Here is a 17,566-nt window from a genome sequence, read left to right on the forward strand (position 1 = left end):
AGTGTATGGAAGCAATTTAAGTGTCCATCAACAAATGAATGGATAAAGAAGATGTGTATATATTCTGCATATTCAATGGAATATTATCCAGTCATAAAAAAGAATGAAATTTTGCCATTTGCAACAACATGGATGGACATGGAAGGTATTATGCTTAGTGAAGTAAGTCAGATAGAGAAAGACAAATACTGTTATGTTTTCATTTATATGTGGAATCTAAAAAATAAAACAAATGAATATAACAAAAGGGAAACAGATTCATAGATACAGAGAACAAACTAGTGGTTGCCATAGGGGAGAGAGGTAGGGGGAGGGTCAAGATAGGGGAAGGGGATTAAGAGGTACAAACTACTATGTATAAAATAAATAAGCTACAAAGATATATTATACAACACAGGGAAGATAGCCAATATTTTATAACTGTTTTTTGAATTTCTTTTTTTCGTACAGCAGGTTCTTATTAGTTATCTATTTTATACATATTAGTGTATATATGTCAATCCCAATCTCCCAGTTTATCCCACCAACACCACCCCCGCCCCACTTTCCCCCTTTGGTGTCCATACGTTTGTTCTCTACATCTGTGTCTCTAGTTCTGCCTTGTGAACCAGTTCATCTGTACCATGTTTCTAGATTCCACATATATGCGTTAATATACAATATTTGTTTTTCTCTTGTGACTTACTTCACTCTGTATGACAGCCTCTAGGTCCATCCATGTCTCTACAAATGACCCAATTTCGTTCCTTTTTATGGCTGAGTAATATTCCATTGTATATATGTACCACATCCTCCTTTTCCATTTGTCTGTCAGTGGACATTTAGGTTGCTTCCATGACCTGGCTATTGTAAATAGCCAATATTTTATAATAACTTTAATATTGAATCACTGTGCTGTACATCTGAAACTAATATAACATTATAAATCAACTATACTTAAATAAAGTGCACGTGTACTACAAGGTATGCTTGAAATTAGTCATAGTTGCATTAGTCAGAATAGCAAAATCTGGGAACTGCACAAATGTCCAGTGACAGGTAAAGGGATACATAATTTGTGATATATGTGTATGTGAATATTTCTATACCTGTGAAGTGGAGGAACTTCAACTAATGAGACAACTGTATTATGAATCTTAGAAAACAAAATATTGAGATTAATAAAAAGTTAAGGAAGACTACATATTTTGATATCCTTTATATAAAATGACAAAGCAGGAAAGTGAAACAAATTTTTATTTAGAAATATATGCCTATATATACAAAGAAATAGATGTAAAGAGTGGCTGGTTTACATCTTAAAATTATATAAATTGTGAGGATTTGTATACCGATGTGAATTGCCTATTAGCATTATTTTCATAAACTACCAGATCTTGGACCCACCTCAGAGCTTCTCTAGCTCAATACCTTATTTTACAGTTAAGCATTCTGAGATCCAGAGAAAATGAGTTCCATGTGTGATGTAATGGTTGGAAATAAATGAAAATTGTCCAAGTTGAGGAGCATAGAACGGCCTTTAGTTTCTAACATTTGGCCTGCAAGATATGATGAGTGCTTACTTATACCTCGGGGGCTTGCTTTAAATGCCATTTTGTGAGAGAGTGTAGTTCCTCAACTTTAACTTTACAACTTTGGGATTCACAGTTTTTCCAAGACCCTATCTTGTAAGTAGGCACTAAACTTTGTTGCTTAAATAGGAAATAGACATGACTTGAATTACATTGTACTAGAAAGTACTTTTTTTTGGTCAAGAAACGTCTCATATATGAATTAATCTTTTAATCTTTCAGCTTTTAAATCAATGTATAATGGTATCAATTTTAAAAATACCTCAAGTTAAAAGCTGAGTCTTACAAAACATGGTATAATGAAATGAGCATGTAAAAGGGACTGTAGAGATGATGTAACCTATTCTCATTATATATACAATAAAGTCAATAGCATTAATGACTTATCTGATTACAATTAGCAACAGAATTGGATTCAAACCTGATTTATAAACTGCTTTTTCATGTTTTATCCAGTGAACCATATGAGTTTAATTCAAGTTGAGAGCTTTCTTTATTTCTTCTAGTTAATTAGCTGAATAATCTTCATTCTAATTAAAGTACTAGGGAAATATGATTCCCATTTGATAGCACTTCTTATTTGCTGTAGGAACCTACATATATAATAAAACAAAGTAATATGGTGAAATATTTATTGACAACTAAAATTTACCAAGTATTAATTAGAATTGAGGTGAATACTACATACTATGCTACTAAAAATCACAAACATTTTAGATTGGCTAAATAAATTATAGTATATAATGAAATATGCAAACATTTAGTAGAATTTTTTTGATAGTAATGATTGAAAAAATATTCATGATATATGTGTACAAGTGCTTAATTGTACCCAAATTAAAGAAAAATATCTGTATATGCATTTGTTAATGTTTAGTCTACATGCATTAAAGCTTTAGCTGTTCAAGCAGTAATTTCTAGTAAATTTTTGTCAGGACATATTTAAGGACAATGCTTTTAGCATGGCTGTGGTTAAAAACACATTGCACTTAATCAGGCATTTTAACCCTGTTATTCTAATCCTGACAGGTCAAAAGGAACTTTTGATCACCTCATGTAGTTCTTGGTTAAATCAACATATTATCAATTTTACTTATATTGTGACCAGAAAACGAGAGATGATACAAAAATATCTTTAGTAGTTGGGCATATTATTGTAGATATTTATTGTTTTAATTTTTCTAATGATTCAAAAAACAGAGGAAACCACATTTAAATCCAATTACTTGTGCGTGTTTTGAGCTAAGTTTTTCTTTTAATTTTAAACAGGGATTCAATTTTCAGTGCCCAGATTCCCCAACAAGGCTTCTTGATGGTGACGTGATTCAACCTCTTTCTGTGAATTTTCCAAAAGGCAGAGTCGTTTTGTGCTCTCCCAGTGGAATTAATGCTGCGCTCACCTGTCATCTCAGCTTCAAATCATCTAAACCTGTGTCATTTTTCACCAGTGTTCTTTTCTGCCATAGCAGGGGTAAGTGGTAAGGCATTTAAATGTAGATTCTTTTGTATCTGACAGTGAAGAATAATAGATTTATATTCTATACTATTATAAAATGTTTAAAAGAGGGACATCTAAAATAATGACTTTGGACATAAAGGTTTTTTAAGAAAGTTCCAAATGCAGTGTTGCTTTCACGAGAAACAGGGTGATAGTGGCTGCCAGCCTATACTCTGGGGCTAGGCTGCCTGGATTTGAATCCTGGCTCTGTTAACTTTGGTGAAGTTATGTCATCTTCTGAGCCTCTCAGTTCCCTCATCTGTATAATGGGGGTCATAGCAGAACCTATCTCATCTGTAATAATGAGAAATTCATTGAGTTAATTTTTATTGAGTAACTGTACAAGAACTGGCACAAAGGAAATGCTAAGTCAGTATTAAATGAAAATGAGAAACATCAGCACAATGAGTTTCCAAACAATTTGATTGTGTTACACGTTCCTTTGACAGACTCAAGGAAATTAAAGGACACCTTGGTTAAACCATGTTTCTGGATTTCTTACCTTTTAGGACCAGAAATTTCACTTTTACATTATACCCTGAGATGATTTGACTCTCCAAAGGGCAAGAGGTGAATGTATAGAGCAATAAAGTTTGTTAAAAATGTTTATAGTGTAGAGTGAATTGTATACTAAAGATGAATATGTACTCTATGTGATAATTTATTAACTTTTAGTGAGGTCATTACTATATAGCATATTTATAGTCTAAGGATTGATTTATGCATTAGGAATTAGAAGTGTGAGAGAGACAGATGGTACTGGAATGTTGCATCCAAGGCAAAGCGTGGCTGTATCCAGGACACGGTTCATGGAGTTCTGAGCTCCAGCTTCCATGTCCCTTTCTCACATATGTTGATGGATAAAATTATCTAAATTATACCTCTCAGACTCTTATTTTTCTCTTTTGATGCTCACAGTCCATCTTTTGTTGACATTAAAAAAAAACCCTTTTTTTTAATGGCGTTGCTTTAGGCTCCTCTCAAGAACTGAACTCCATGCCTCCATCCTGGGAAGTATTCTGTCCTTTTGTATGTTACTGACCTTGTTCATAGAAGTTTAACTTTACTTCCCTCTAGTCCACAAATTCAATGCCAAAAGCACTAAGTAAGGTGTACCTTTGAGCTCACCAATAAAAATCATGAATAACTTATCCATGAATGTCTTCAAGCTAATGAAGGCTCAGACCACGTTCACAAGGTGAGGAAGGAAATAGCTTCAGTAAATGTTGTGTGAGCTAGATGGCTTCTTGGACGGTGGTACAGTTGCCTCTAAGAGAGGCATAAACAGGTTTCATTGTTACAGTGTGTTGACGTCTGGTCAGCAAACAGGATGTAAGGAGACCTGACAACAGTCTTCAGAAAGAGGAGGGTCATATATTTGATGATTTTCTTGTCTTTCTGTTGTTGTGTGTTTCCTTTCAGCCTTGAGACTCATTTGCTCTTCAGTAGATTTCCCCACCCTTCTTCCCTTACCCTAAACTCCAATTCAACATTTAGCAGGTTTGGGATAAGGTAGAGCTTTTGGAACTAATTTAGAACCTTTGGAAATCATAAATGGGCTACAAAAGACTTTTCCATGTATAAGGAAACATTCCCTGGAACCTTAATAGTGACAAATCCTTTTACTGATGCCTTGTTAACTCCTTATCTGGTTTCCCATAGTGCATATGATCAGCTCTTCCTTCTCAACTCTCCGAAGCTGTCTTTGCCTTTCTCTCACTACATGTTTTTGATCCCATTGAGATAAATGAGGTTTTCCAGCAAGAACGTCCTCAAAAGCCTCCCTTTCACCTCAGCCTATTTGGAATAAATTTGATTCTTTTATTGCTTTTTATCTGTTAGTTTATATTTATTTGTGAGTAATCCTTGTGAGCTCTGCCCAAGGTACTGGGTAAGCAAGGATTAAATAGAAAGTGGCTTTCCCTTGATGGAGGTCAATATAGTAGGGAAGGTAGACTTTAAAAAAGTGTTGGTACCAATAGAGGTAAAGAGAAAATGCAACACAAAAGGAGCAACTAATAATGTCCTGGGGTGGGGGTGGGACTGGGGACGGCTGCATGGGCTTCTGAGTAAAATCTCAAAGGACAAACTACACTTGCTGATGTTTGTCCTAAATTAAAGACTTTATTTGCATCTGGTGTGTCTGTGTTGAGGCGCATGGTGCAATGAAAAAATGAAACCCTCATTTCTTCATGTTTTGGGTTTTTTTTACTTAGGTAAGACCATTTCATACCGTGGCTCACCTTGGAGGTGAACATGCTTGGCTTTTTTATTTAGTTTTCTTCTTTTGACTTTGTCACATTTGGTTTGGCTCACCTGGCTGTAGAACTATTAATTATAGCCTGCTAACGTGGCTGCTGGTATCCTCCACACTCATGTGTCTTCAGCTTGGTGGTTGCACATCCTGCTTTTCTTTTCCCTAAATTTCCAAAAAATCTGGGGTTTGAGGTTGTATATATCTATGGGAGGGATGGTGATGTGGGCAGAGTATTACAAGTTGTAAAAAAAAAAAAAAATGCACTGCATATGGAGGCTGAAACAGGCTTATTTTTGGGGAATATTTTGGGGTTTTTTTGGTTTGACGGATACTGGCCAGGCAAAGCTGAGAGATGAAGGTGAAAGAATAGCAGGAGCAGATTGTGAGAGTCTTGCACACTCTCTTTGTTATCCATGAGTAAGACATAGGACGAGAATGGGGATAGGCTGATTTTATGGAAATCAAAGCTTGGATAAATACAGGAATCATGAGGTCAACAGCTGTCAATTAACACAGGTCAAATTCTAGGTCATAGGCTGGATATCATGGAATCCACACGACAGCCCTGAGATGTGGATGTTTTTAGATCTTCATCTCTGTTTTACAGAAGAGATATAAGGCCCATAGTGTGAGATAACTTGCCCAAGTTTACTCACATATTAAGTGGGAGAGCCAGGAATTTGAACCAAATTTCTGTTTCCAAAGATTATGCACTTAGTCACATTCTTTTAACACCACTTAGATTGCATAGAATCATATAGAAATTTTATTATAGGTACACTCTTTTGAGAATAACACTGTCATATGTCAGCTATAGACTTTACAAAGAATAAGAAAAGGAAACTTTACATTTTCCTCTTTTCCTATTCCTTTGCATCTCTCATCTTTCTCACACACACACACCCCTATCTTATAAGTACCCTTATATAATAAATTTATTTTAAAGTAAATAACATTTTAGTTTCTATATTGCCTTTCAGTACCAAGAAATTTAGTTTATAATTAAGTGCATTTTGGGTTGCAGGTCTTAAATAGGCTATATGTTCTAGAATTAGGGAAGTGATCAAGAAATATCCCCTGAATAGAATACATTAATAAATATTCCATGTTTGATACATAGTAATGATAGTAATTAAAGTTACTCAATAAAAACTGAGATGTTATTCATTTATTTTTATTGATGAGGCAAAAACCCATAAATTGTCTCCATAGTTATAGGATGAAGTGAATGTTTATAGTTTCAATGAAGAAGCCTGTTTTACAACTGCCATCAGTAAACTCTACAGAAGATATTTAGTTAAAAATAAATGTAGGGCTTCCCTGGTGGCACAGTGGTTGAGAGTCCGCCTGCCGATGCAGGGGACACGGGTTCGTGCCCCGGTCCGGGAAGAACCCACATGCCGCGGAGCAGCTGGGCCCGTGAGCCATGGCCACTGAGCCTGCGTGTCCAGAGCCTGTGCTTCGCTACGGGAGAGGCCACAACAGTGAGAGGCCCGCGTAACCCAAAAAATAAATAAATAAATAAATAAATAAATGTATTATATATGGGTACTTGTAAGATATCATATAACTATTTTAGATATTTTAAATTAATAGTGTTTACAAAAGGCTTCAAATCAACTTATGAAATTGAAGCCCAATACCAAAACCAATGCTAAACTGCTCTTTTGAAATTGTACATTTCACATCAATAAAGTTTCAAAATGAAAAACATATTCCTTGTAAAAATTAAAATATTTTCTTTTCCTACAAAAAAGCATGTACTTATTACTGAAACAAATTTATATCTTATTTTAGAAGTTTATGGTTTTATGTGGGATTTTTATGTCCATTTATAGTTGCTTAAGTGATATGAAGAATGGTTTTTGTGATTTTCAAAAGAAACAAAGTCTTTGTTTGCAGAACCAGAATGGATATTCCTAGCCACTGTGTTTCTAAGATAAATTATTTAGAGTTTTCTTTAGTTTAACATCACCTAGATATTGGGTAGCACCAGTAAAGTAATGTCATTGTTTATGCTGAATTATCTGATTAGCTGTGATATTCTAAATACAGAAGACACTGGTTTGTTGTAATTTCTGTCTTCCAAAATTAATAACTAGCCTTTCCATCTATTTTCTAAGTTATAAAAAAGTATTATTTTATGGTTAAAAAAAAAAAAAAAAGAATGGTTTTTGAGGTAGTCAAGGAACCCAATAGTAAAATACAATTCCTTCCTTGCTGCTTTTCGAATTAACCTCTATTTTAGATTAACTGATTATCTTCCTTATGTGCTCATCACTTCAATTTTTTCTTCTTGACTTTCCTTATTTTTACTTTTGGCATATGAAGTAATACTATAGGGGTATGTGTGTGTGTGCGTGTGTGTGTGTGTGCTAGTGAGAGAGACAGAGGGAGAGTGAGAGAAGCAATATATATATATATATATATCTCCATTAGTTATCTGAGTAAAATGGCTAGAATATGTTTTCTTATTTTTGGGTTTTGTTTTTTTTTTGAGTATCTAGAATATATATATATTTTTTTCTGAACTTAACATTTTAGTTTCTTTATTGCCTTTATGTGCCAAGGTATTTAGTTCATAATTATATGAAGTACATTCAGAGCTACAAGTCTTAAATAGGCTATATTCTCTAGAATTAGGGAATTAATCAATAAATGTTCCCTGAATAGAATAACAGGAAGTCCCTTACATAGATAAGACTTGTGGAAACCATACTGAGAAATAATCTGCCTTGAATAGGAGGCGTTTGTTAAATGTTGATAAGATGAGTGAACTTACAAAATGAATGCAGGTGACTGCCCAGCCTCTTTATTTATTTATTTTTTAATTTATTTTTTTATACAGCAGGTTCTTATTAGTTATCTATTTTATACATATTTTACATATTAGTGTATATACGTCAATCCCAATCTCCCAATTCATCCCACCCCCACCGCTTTCCTCCCTCGGTGTCCATATGTTTGTTTTCTACATCTCTGTCTCTCTTTCTGCCTTGCAAACCGGTTCATCTGTACCATGTTTCTAGATTCCACATATATGCGTTAATATATGATATTTGTTTTCCTCTTTGTGACTTACTTCACTCTGTATGATAGTCTCTAGATCCATCCATGTCTCTACAAATGACCCAATTTCGTTCCTTTTTATGGCTGAGTAATATTCCATTGAATATATGTACCACATCTTCCTTATCCATTTGTCTTTCAGTGGGCATTTAGGTTGCTTCCATGACCTGGCTATTGTAAATAGTGCTGCACTGATCATTGGGGTGCATGTGTCTCTTGGAATTATGGTTTTCTCTTGGTATATGCCTGGTAGTGTGATTGCTGGGTTGTATGGTAGTTTTATTTTTAGTTTTTTAAAGAACCTCCATACTGTTCTCCATAGTGGCTTTACCAATTCACATTCCCACCAACAGTGCAAGAGGGTTCCCTTTTCTCCACACCCTCTCCAGCATTTGTTGTTTGTAGATTTTCTAATGATGCCCATTCTAACCAGTGTGAGGTGATATCGCATTGTAATTTTGATTTGCATTTCTCTAATGATTAATGATGTTGATCAGCGTTTCATGTGCCTCTTGGCCATGTATATGTTCTCTTTGGAGAAATTTCTATTTAGGTCTTCTGCCCATTTTTGGATTGGGTTGTTTGTTTTTTTGATATTAAGCTGCATGAGCTGTTTATATATTTTGGAAATTAATCCTTTATCCTTTGATTCGTTTGCAAATATTTTCTCCCATTCTGAGGGTTGTCTTTTTCTGTTGTTTACAGTTTCCTTTGCTGTGCAAAAGTTTTTAAGTTTCATTAGGTCCCATTTGTTTATTTTTGTTTTTATTTCCATTACTCTAGGAGTTGGGTCAAAAAGTATCTTGCTGTGATTTATGTCATAGAGTGTTCTGCCTATGTTTTCCTCTAAGAGTTTGATGGTGTCTGGTCTTAAATTTACGTCTTTAATCCATTTTGAGTTTATTTTTGTGTATGGTGTTAGGGAGTGTTCTAATTTCATTCTTTTACATGTAGCTGTCCAGTTTTCCCAGCACCACTTATTGAAGAAGCTGTCTTTTCTCCACTGTATATTCTTGCCTCCTTTATCAAAGATAAGGCGACCATATGTGCGTGGGTTTATCTCTGGGCTTTCTATCCTGTTCCATTGACGTATCTTTCTGTTTTTGTGCCAGTACCATACTGTCTTGATTACTGTAGCTTTGTAGTATAGTCTGAAGTCAGGGAGCCTGATTCCTCCAGCTCCATTTTTTGTTCTCAAGATTGCTTTGGCTATTCGGGGTCTTTTGTGTTTCCATACATACTGTGAAATTTTTTCTTCTAGTTCTGTGAAAAATGCCAGTGGTAGTTTGATAGGGATTGCATTGAATCTGTAGATTGCTTTGGGTAGTATAGTCACTTTCACATTATTGATTCTTCCAGTCCAAGAACATGGTATATCTCTCCATCTGTTTGTGTCATCTTTGATTTCTTTCATCAGTGTCTTATAGTTTTCTGAGTACAGGTCTTCTAGCTCCTTAGGTAGGTTTATTCCTAGGCATTTTATTCTTTTTGTTGGCAATGGTGAATGGGATTGTTTCCTTAACTTCTCTTTCTGATCTTTTGTTGTTAGTGTATAGGAATGCAAGAGATTTCTGTGCATTATTTTTGTGTCCTGAAACTTTTCTAAGTTCATTGATGAGCTGTAGTAGTTTTCTAGTGGCATCTATAGGTTCATCTATGTATAGTGTTATGTCATCTGCAAACAGTGACAGTTTTAGTTCTTCTTTTCCTATTTGTATTCCTTTTATTTCTTTTCCTTCTTTGACTGCCGTGGCTAGGACTTCCAAAACTATGTTGAATAAGAGTGATGAAAGTGGACGTCTTGGCCTTGTTCCTTATCTTAGAGGAAATGCTTTCAGTTTTTCACCATTGAGAGTGATGTTTGCTGTGAGCTTGTCGTATATGGCCTTTATTATGTTGAAGTAGGTTCCCTCTATGCCCACTTTCTGGAGAGTTTTTATCATAAATGTTGAGTTTTGTCAAAATCTTTTTCTGCATCTGTTGCGCTGATCATATGGTTTTTATTCTTCCATTTGTTAATATGGTGTGTCACATTGATTAGCGTATACTGAAGAATCCTTGCATCCCTAGGATAAATTCCATTTGATCATGGTATATGATCCTTTTGATGTGTTGTTGGATTCTGTTTACTAGTATTTTGTTGAGAGCTTTTGCATCTATATTCATCCATGATATTGGTCTGTAATTTTCTTTTTTGGTAGTACCTTTGTCTGGTTTTGGTATCAGCGTTTTGGTGGCCTCATACAATGAGTTTGGGAGTGTTCCTCTCTCTGCAATTTTTTGGAAGAGTTTGAGAAGGATGGGTGTTAGCTCTTCTCTAAATGTTTGATAGAATTCACCTGTGAAGCTATTGGGTCCTGGACTTTTGTTTGTTGGAAGATTTTTAATCACAGTTTCAATTTCGGTGCTTGTGATTGGTCTGTTCATATTTTCTATTTCTTCCTGGTTCAGTCTTGGAAGGTTATACCTTTCTAAGAACTTGTCCATTTCTTCCAGGTTGTCCATTTTATTGGCAAAGAGTTGCTTGTAGTAGTCCCTTATCATGCTTTGTATTTCTGCGGTGTCCTTTGTAACTTCTCCTTTTTCATTTCTAATTTTATTGATTTGAGTCCTCTCCCTCTTTTTCTAGATGTGTTTGGCTAAAGGTTTATCAATTTTGTTTATCTTCTCAGAGAAACAGCTTTTAGTTTTATTGCTCTTCGCTGTTGTTTTCTTTGTTTCTACTTCATTTATTTCTGCTCTGATCTTTATGTTTTCTTTCCTTCTACTAACTTTGGGTTTTGTTTGTTCTTTCTCTGCTTCCTTTAGGTGTAAGATTAGATTGTTTTTTCGAGATTTTTCTTGTTTCTTGAAGTAGGATTGTATTGCTATAAACTTCCCTCTTAGAACTGCTTTTGTGCATCCCATAGGTTTTGGATCGTCGTGTTTTCATTGTCATTTGTCTCTAGACATTTTTTGTTTTCCTCTCTGATTTCTTCAGTGACCTCTTGGTTATTTAGTAACGTATTGTTTAACCTCCATGTGTTTGTGTTTTTTATGTTTTTTCCCTGTAACTTATTTCTAATCTCATAGTATTATGGTCGGAAAAGATGCTTGATATGGTTTCAATTTTCTTAAATTTACCGAGGCTTGATTTGTGACCCAATATGTGATCTATCCTGGAGAATGTTCCATGTGCACTTGAGAAGAAAGTGTAATCTGCTGTTTTTGGATGGAATGTCCTATAAATATCAATTAAATCTATCTGGTCTATTGTGTCATTTAAAGCTTGTGTTTCCTTATTAATTTTCTGTCTGGATGATCTGTCCATTGGTGAGAGGTGTTAAAGTCCCTCACTATTATTGTGTTACTGTCTCTTTTGTCTTTTATAGCTGTCAGCATTTGCCTTATGTATTGAGATGCTCCTATGTTGGATACATATATATTTTTACTTGTTATATCTTCTTCTAGGATTGATCCCTTGATCTGATCACTATGTAGTGTCCTTCCTTGTCTCTTGTGACATTCTTTATTTTAAAGTCTATTTTATCTGATATGAGTATTGCTACTCTAGCTTTCTTTTGATTTCCATTTGCATGGAAAATCTTTTTCCATCCCCTCACTTTCAGTCTGTATGTGTCCCTAGGTCTGAAGTGGGTCTCTTGTAGACAGCATATATATGGATCTTGTTTTTGTATCCATTCAGTGAGCCTGTAACTTTTGGTTGGAGCATTTAATGCATTCACATTTAAAGTAATTATCGATATGTATGTGCCTATTTCCATTTTCTTAATTGTTTGGGTTTGATTTTGTAGGTCCTTTTCTTCTCTTGTGTTTCCCACTTAAAGAAGTTCCTATAGCATTTGTTGTAGAGCTGGTTTGGTGGTACTGAATTCTCTTAGTTTTTGCTTGTCTGTAAAGCTTTTCGTTTTTATTTTAAAGATTTAATTTTTGGCTGCGTTGGGTTTTCATTGCTTTGTTTGGGCTTTCTCTAGTTCAGGCGAGCGGGGGCTATTTTTCATTGCGATGCATGGGCTTCTTATTGCGGTGGCTTCTCTTTTTGCAGAGTACGGGCTCTAGACACACGGGCTTCATTAGTTGCAGCGTGCCAGCTCAGTAGTTGTGACTCATGGTCTCTAGAGCGCAGGCTCGGTAGTTGTGGTGCATGGGCTTAGTTGCTCTGTGCCATGTGGGATCTTCCCAGACTTGGGATCGAACCCCTGTCCCCTGCATTGGCAGGCAGACTCTTATCCACTGCACCACCAGGGAAGTCCTGTAAAGCTTTTGATATCTCCTTTGAATCTGAATGAGGTGCTTGCCGGGTAGAGTAATCTTGGTTGTAGTTTCTTCCCTTTCATCACTTTAAATATATCATGCCACTCTCTTCTGGCTTGTAGAGTTTCTGCTGAGAAATCAGCTGTTAACCTTATGGGAGTTCCCTTGTATGTTGTTTGTCATTTTTCCCTTCTTGCTTTTAGTAATTTTTCTTGGTCTTTAGTTTTTGTCAATTTGATTACTATGTGTCTCAGTGTGTTTCTCTTTGGGTTTATCCTGCCTGGGACTCTTTGCACTTCCTGGACTTCGGTGGCTATTTCCTTTCCCATGTTAGGGAATTTTTCGACTATAATCTCTTCAAATATTTTCTTGGGTCTTTTCTCCTTCTGCAACCCCTACAATGCGAATGTTGGTGCATTTAATGTTGTCCGAGAGGTCTTGTAGGCTGTTTTCATTCCTTTTCATTCTTTATTCTGTTCTGCAGCAGTGAATTCCACCATTCTGTCTTCCAGGTCACTTATGTGTTCTTCTGCCTTAGTTATTCTGCTATTGATTCCTTCTAGTGTATTTTTCATTTCAGTTATTGTATCATTTATGTCTGTCTGTTTGTTTTTTAATTCTTCTAGGTCTTTTAAAAATATTTCTTGCATCTTCTCTATCTTTGCCTCCATTCTTTTTCCAAGGTCCTGGATCATCTTCACTATCACTATTGTGAATTCTTTTTCTGGAAGTTTGCCTATCTCCACTTCATTTAGTTGTTTTTCTGGGGTTTTATCTTGTTCCTTCCTCTGGTACCCAGTCCTCTGCCTTTTCATTTTGTCTATCTTTCTGTGAATTTTGTTTTTGTTCCATAGACTTCAGGATTGTAGTTCTTCTTGCTTCTGCTGTCTGCCCTCTGGTGGATTAAGCTGTCTCAGAGGCTTGTGCAAGCTTCCTGATGGGGGGTACTGGTGGTGGGTAGGGCTGGGTATTGCTCTGGTGGGCAGAGCTCAGTAAAACTTTAATTCGCTTGTCTGGTGATGGGTGGGTCCATGTCAGCCTCTCAATAGTGATACCATTGGCTAAGAATGCTAGGGGCACTCACCTGGCCCCTTACTACTTATGGCAGCCCCCACAGACATTTCCCCTTTCAGAGTCAATATTGTGGCTGGACCTGCTTTTGTGGTTCCTATTATGATTACAAGATATATCTCAGCAACAGCCATCAGGGAACTTTGAAAAATCAAGGTCTATTACTCATAGGTACTGGAGGGTACCTTGCATGCCTAGGGCCATGAAATGGGCAGGGGGCGGGGTGGAGGTGGGCAGCAAGTTCACACAGGCCTGGGTTCTGCCTTTATTGGGACCTAGGGTGGGATGCCTAGGCTTTTGTACATTCACTCTTTATTGGTGAATTTAAAACATAAGTGTGGGAATTAAAGCTCAGGAGGGGGGCTTTCCTTGTGGCGTAGTGGTTGAGAGTCTGCCTGCCGATGCAGGGGACATGGGTTTGTGCCCTGGTCTGGGAAGATCCCGCATGCCGCAGAGCGGCTGGGCCCATGAGCCATGGCCGCTGAGCCTGCGTGTCTGGAGCCTGTGCTCCGTGACGGGAGAGGCCACAACAGTCAGAGGCCCACGTACTGCAAAAAAATAAAATAAAATAAAGCTCAAGAGGGGAAAAACTAACTGACAATAAGTCTGGTTGGTTATCTAGGTCTACCAGAGTTTTCTAAGAAGGAGAATTTCTTGGGTGGGGCAGCCTGGCTCTTCATGTATTGTGTAGATGAAGTGTGTTTATTCTAAACGGATGTTTTTGAAGTGGATGCCTCAATAATCAAAAGTTTAATGTGAGGCACTTAGACTATAATCAGGAAAGCTCCTCGTCAAGCCCTTAAACTACATGTTAATATACACCTCCGTTTTAGAGTATAGGGTTCATTGATATTCAAAGATGGATATTTTGATTATCACCCCCATTTTCATATGAAATGTGATTGTCTTTCCAAAAAGCATAGTTAACTTCTAAGAAATCAGGAGCAGGGGTCCTGCACATTTGCTGTTGGCTGGTGTTCAGAAGCTTCAGTGTCCTTAGCTCTAAAGCTGCCTCAGAAGTGTCTACTCTATAAATTTCTTGGCACACAAACTCCTGGGTAGTGCCTGATTTAGTTGCTCACTTGAAACCAATACAGATTTGTTCTTTTCTTAATCATGAGCAAGATATGGTTTAGCAGAATTCATGGCCTTTCCTTAAAAATAACCAGTCACAGTCTTTTGTTTTGCCTTACTGATTTTAAGATACTGGGTTATATGTATCTTCTGACATTTAAACAAGTGCAGTAAGGTTTTTTGCACATACAGATAAATTAATGCATTAATAAGAGATTAAATGATATATTATAGTTTCTCCCTTATTCATTGGTATATGTTAGCCATTCCATTCTGACTTTAGAGATGAAGCACATAGTCTTAATTCCAAATGTAGTGAACATTTTCCTGGTGGGGACATAATGTGCAGACCTGTTGTTTAAAACTGAGAACATACAGCTCTTAATTATATCAACTCTTTTTCTATATACAGTAGAATTTTATCAACTTGTTATGGATTAAAAAACATTTTGATGCATAATAAAACTAGTTATGCTTACCTCATTAAAGTAATAGGGCATTGACAATAACTTAAATTGAAATTACCTGTTTTTGAAAGCATTCAGTATAATAAAAAGGAAATGAGGACTAATGAAAGCTGATTCTCATTATTATTTACTTAGTGCATAATTTGGTATTTGTGTAGGGTGTACTTGGCAACTTTGGGTCTGTTCCCAGTATTTTAAAAGTATTATTATCATGCCTCTTCCAGAGACTTTACTATTATTTTTGAAAGGGTAGGAACCTGCATCACATGAAGGAAACCAGCAGAGAATGAATCAGACCCAGCGGCATGTGGAGCATTAATGCATTCAGGTTGGCAAGGCCACCTTAGTAACTATAGTGTGAATTAATATCTGCTCTTAATGTGCTTTTCTGGGATATTTAGATATTTAAAATAAGGATGTAGACATATATTTAAAATGATATTTAAATATTTAAAATACATGTGGAGGGCTTCCCTGGTGGTGCAGTGGTTGAGAGTCCGCCTGCCGGTGCAGGGGACACGGGTTCGTGCCCCGGTCCGGGAGGATCCCGCATGCCGTGGAGTGGCTGGGCACGTGAGCCATGGCCGCTGGGCCTGCGCGTCTGGAGCCTGTGCTCCGCAATGGGAGAGGCCACAACAGTGAGAGGCCTGCGTACTGCAAAAAAAAAAAAAAAAACATATGGAAAGTGAGTCAAGAACCTCTAAGGGACACTACCAGATAGCTAGAAGCAACTTTTGAGTTATTCAGTGCTCCCTTTGTGCATTAAGAGGAGCGGTATTTAGGACATGTTTGTCTTCTGGAGACTCCATTCTTAGCACAGACCTGCTGCCCATGGACAATGAACCACCTAGAGTTTTTAGCATTGTGGCTGCTGAAAGGCAGGTAATTGGAAATCTCAAGAGGATTTCAGTAATGCTCTAATAGATGTAACTGAAGGTAGTGTTGAAATATTGCCCTAAACATTATTTGTCGTGTTTTGGGTGTCTGGCTTATGCATGACAGCATGTAGTTATCCACCTTTCTTAGTGGTGTGTGTGTAGATATAATAGGCAGTAAGGGGGGGAGTAAACTTCATAAGGAGCCATGCTTTGTCCTTATATGATCATCTGTTCCTTATTGCTTGACCTAGTTTTATGGAAGGCTATGTGTAACGGCACCTTCATTCTCTGAAGAACGTTATTTTCATGGTAAATCTGTTAAACCAAATCGCAGGATTGTAGCACAGTCTCAATTATAATGTAGAATGTTTCCTTATATTTAACTAACACATAGGTTAGCAGTGTATTATAATAAACTGTAAACAGAAAAATATTCATCATTATGATTTGTTTGTCATGCACTTGTGGCAAAATGGCAGTGTTTAAAATTTGTATGGAGATTGCAAAAGCCCCAAATTTCCAAGATAATATTTACCATCTCATCTCAGATTATTAAAATCATACTGCTTTTAACACCAGGTTGCAGACTAAAAAAGTTAACCATAGAGGATGTGATTTCTCTCTTTTCCTCCTTTTTCTTCTCCACTCCCCCCCTCCCCTCGCCATTCTCTTTGGAGTCAGTGATGGTTGGAGAGCCTTTGCCCTGCTGAGAGATTTTTCATTTTGGAGGAAGTTCCAGTGTATTGCTCTTTGTCTCCCCCTTAGTGATTGTGAGCACTTGCCTGATTGCTGGTCTTCCCAGAGCTTCTGCAAGTTGGATGCAATTGACAGAGTCCTCTCCATCTCTCCTTCCTCATACCCTATCTGTCTACCCAGTTCCTCAACTATTTATAAATTTGAATTGATTAATCAGGAAACTAACGGGATTATAATATTTGATTGCAACATTTACTTTGTGCATAGAATATCAGGCATTTAAATAACAAAAAGGAACACATGCTCATTATAACAATTCACAATGCAAAAGTTCAAAAATACCATTAATAGTTAACTTCTCCACCTTTCAGTTTTACACAGTCACATCATGCATTAAAAATGTGGTATCTTTTCATATGTTACCTTAGTTATATAAATGTATGCAACACTATGTATGTGTGTATGTATGCAGAAATATATATATATGGATTATTTTTAAGATAATGTAATATTATACATATTAATTGTGGGTTTTTTCCCCTGCATATGTCACACAATATAATGGAGTGGGAAGGCAGTCTGGGGCTTGGGGGCCAGCTCCATCATTTTTTAAAAATTTATATATTTTATTTTTGACTGCATTGGGTCTTCGTTGCTGAGCGTGGGCTTTCTCTAGTTGCGATGAGCAGGGGCTACTCTTTGTTGCGGTGCACAGGCTTCTCATTGTGGTG

The 17,566-nt window shown here is 36.6% G+C and overlaps 1 protein-coding gene across 1 annotated transcript in view; it reads left to right on the top strand.

Moving 5' to 3' along the window:
* The window catches only part of CFAP47 (cilia and flagella associated protein 47), a 489,073-nt gene that overhangs the window by 145,858 nt on the left and 325,649 nt on the right, over nt 1–17,566 (top strand). The window contains 2 exon segments of the mRNA XM_029240167.1: nt 2,856–3,042; nt 4,239–4,267. Of these exon segments, the coding sequence (XP_029096000.1) occupies nt 2,856–3,042; nt 4,239–4,267 (216 nt within the window).

The sequence above is a fragment of the Monodon monoceros genome, unplaced genomic scaffold (genome assembly GCF_005190385.1).
Source record: "Monodon monoceros isolate NGI ecotype Baffin Bay Population unplaced genomic scaffold, NGI_Narwhal_1 Super_Scaffold_22, whole genome shotgun sequence".
NCBI classification, from domain to species: Eukaryota; Metazoa; Chordata; class Mammalia; order Artiodactyla; family Monodontidae; genus Monodon; species Monodon monoceros.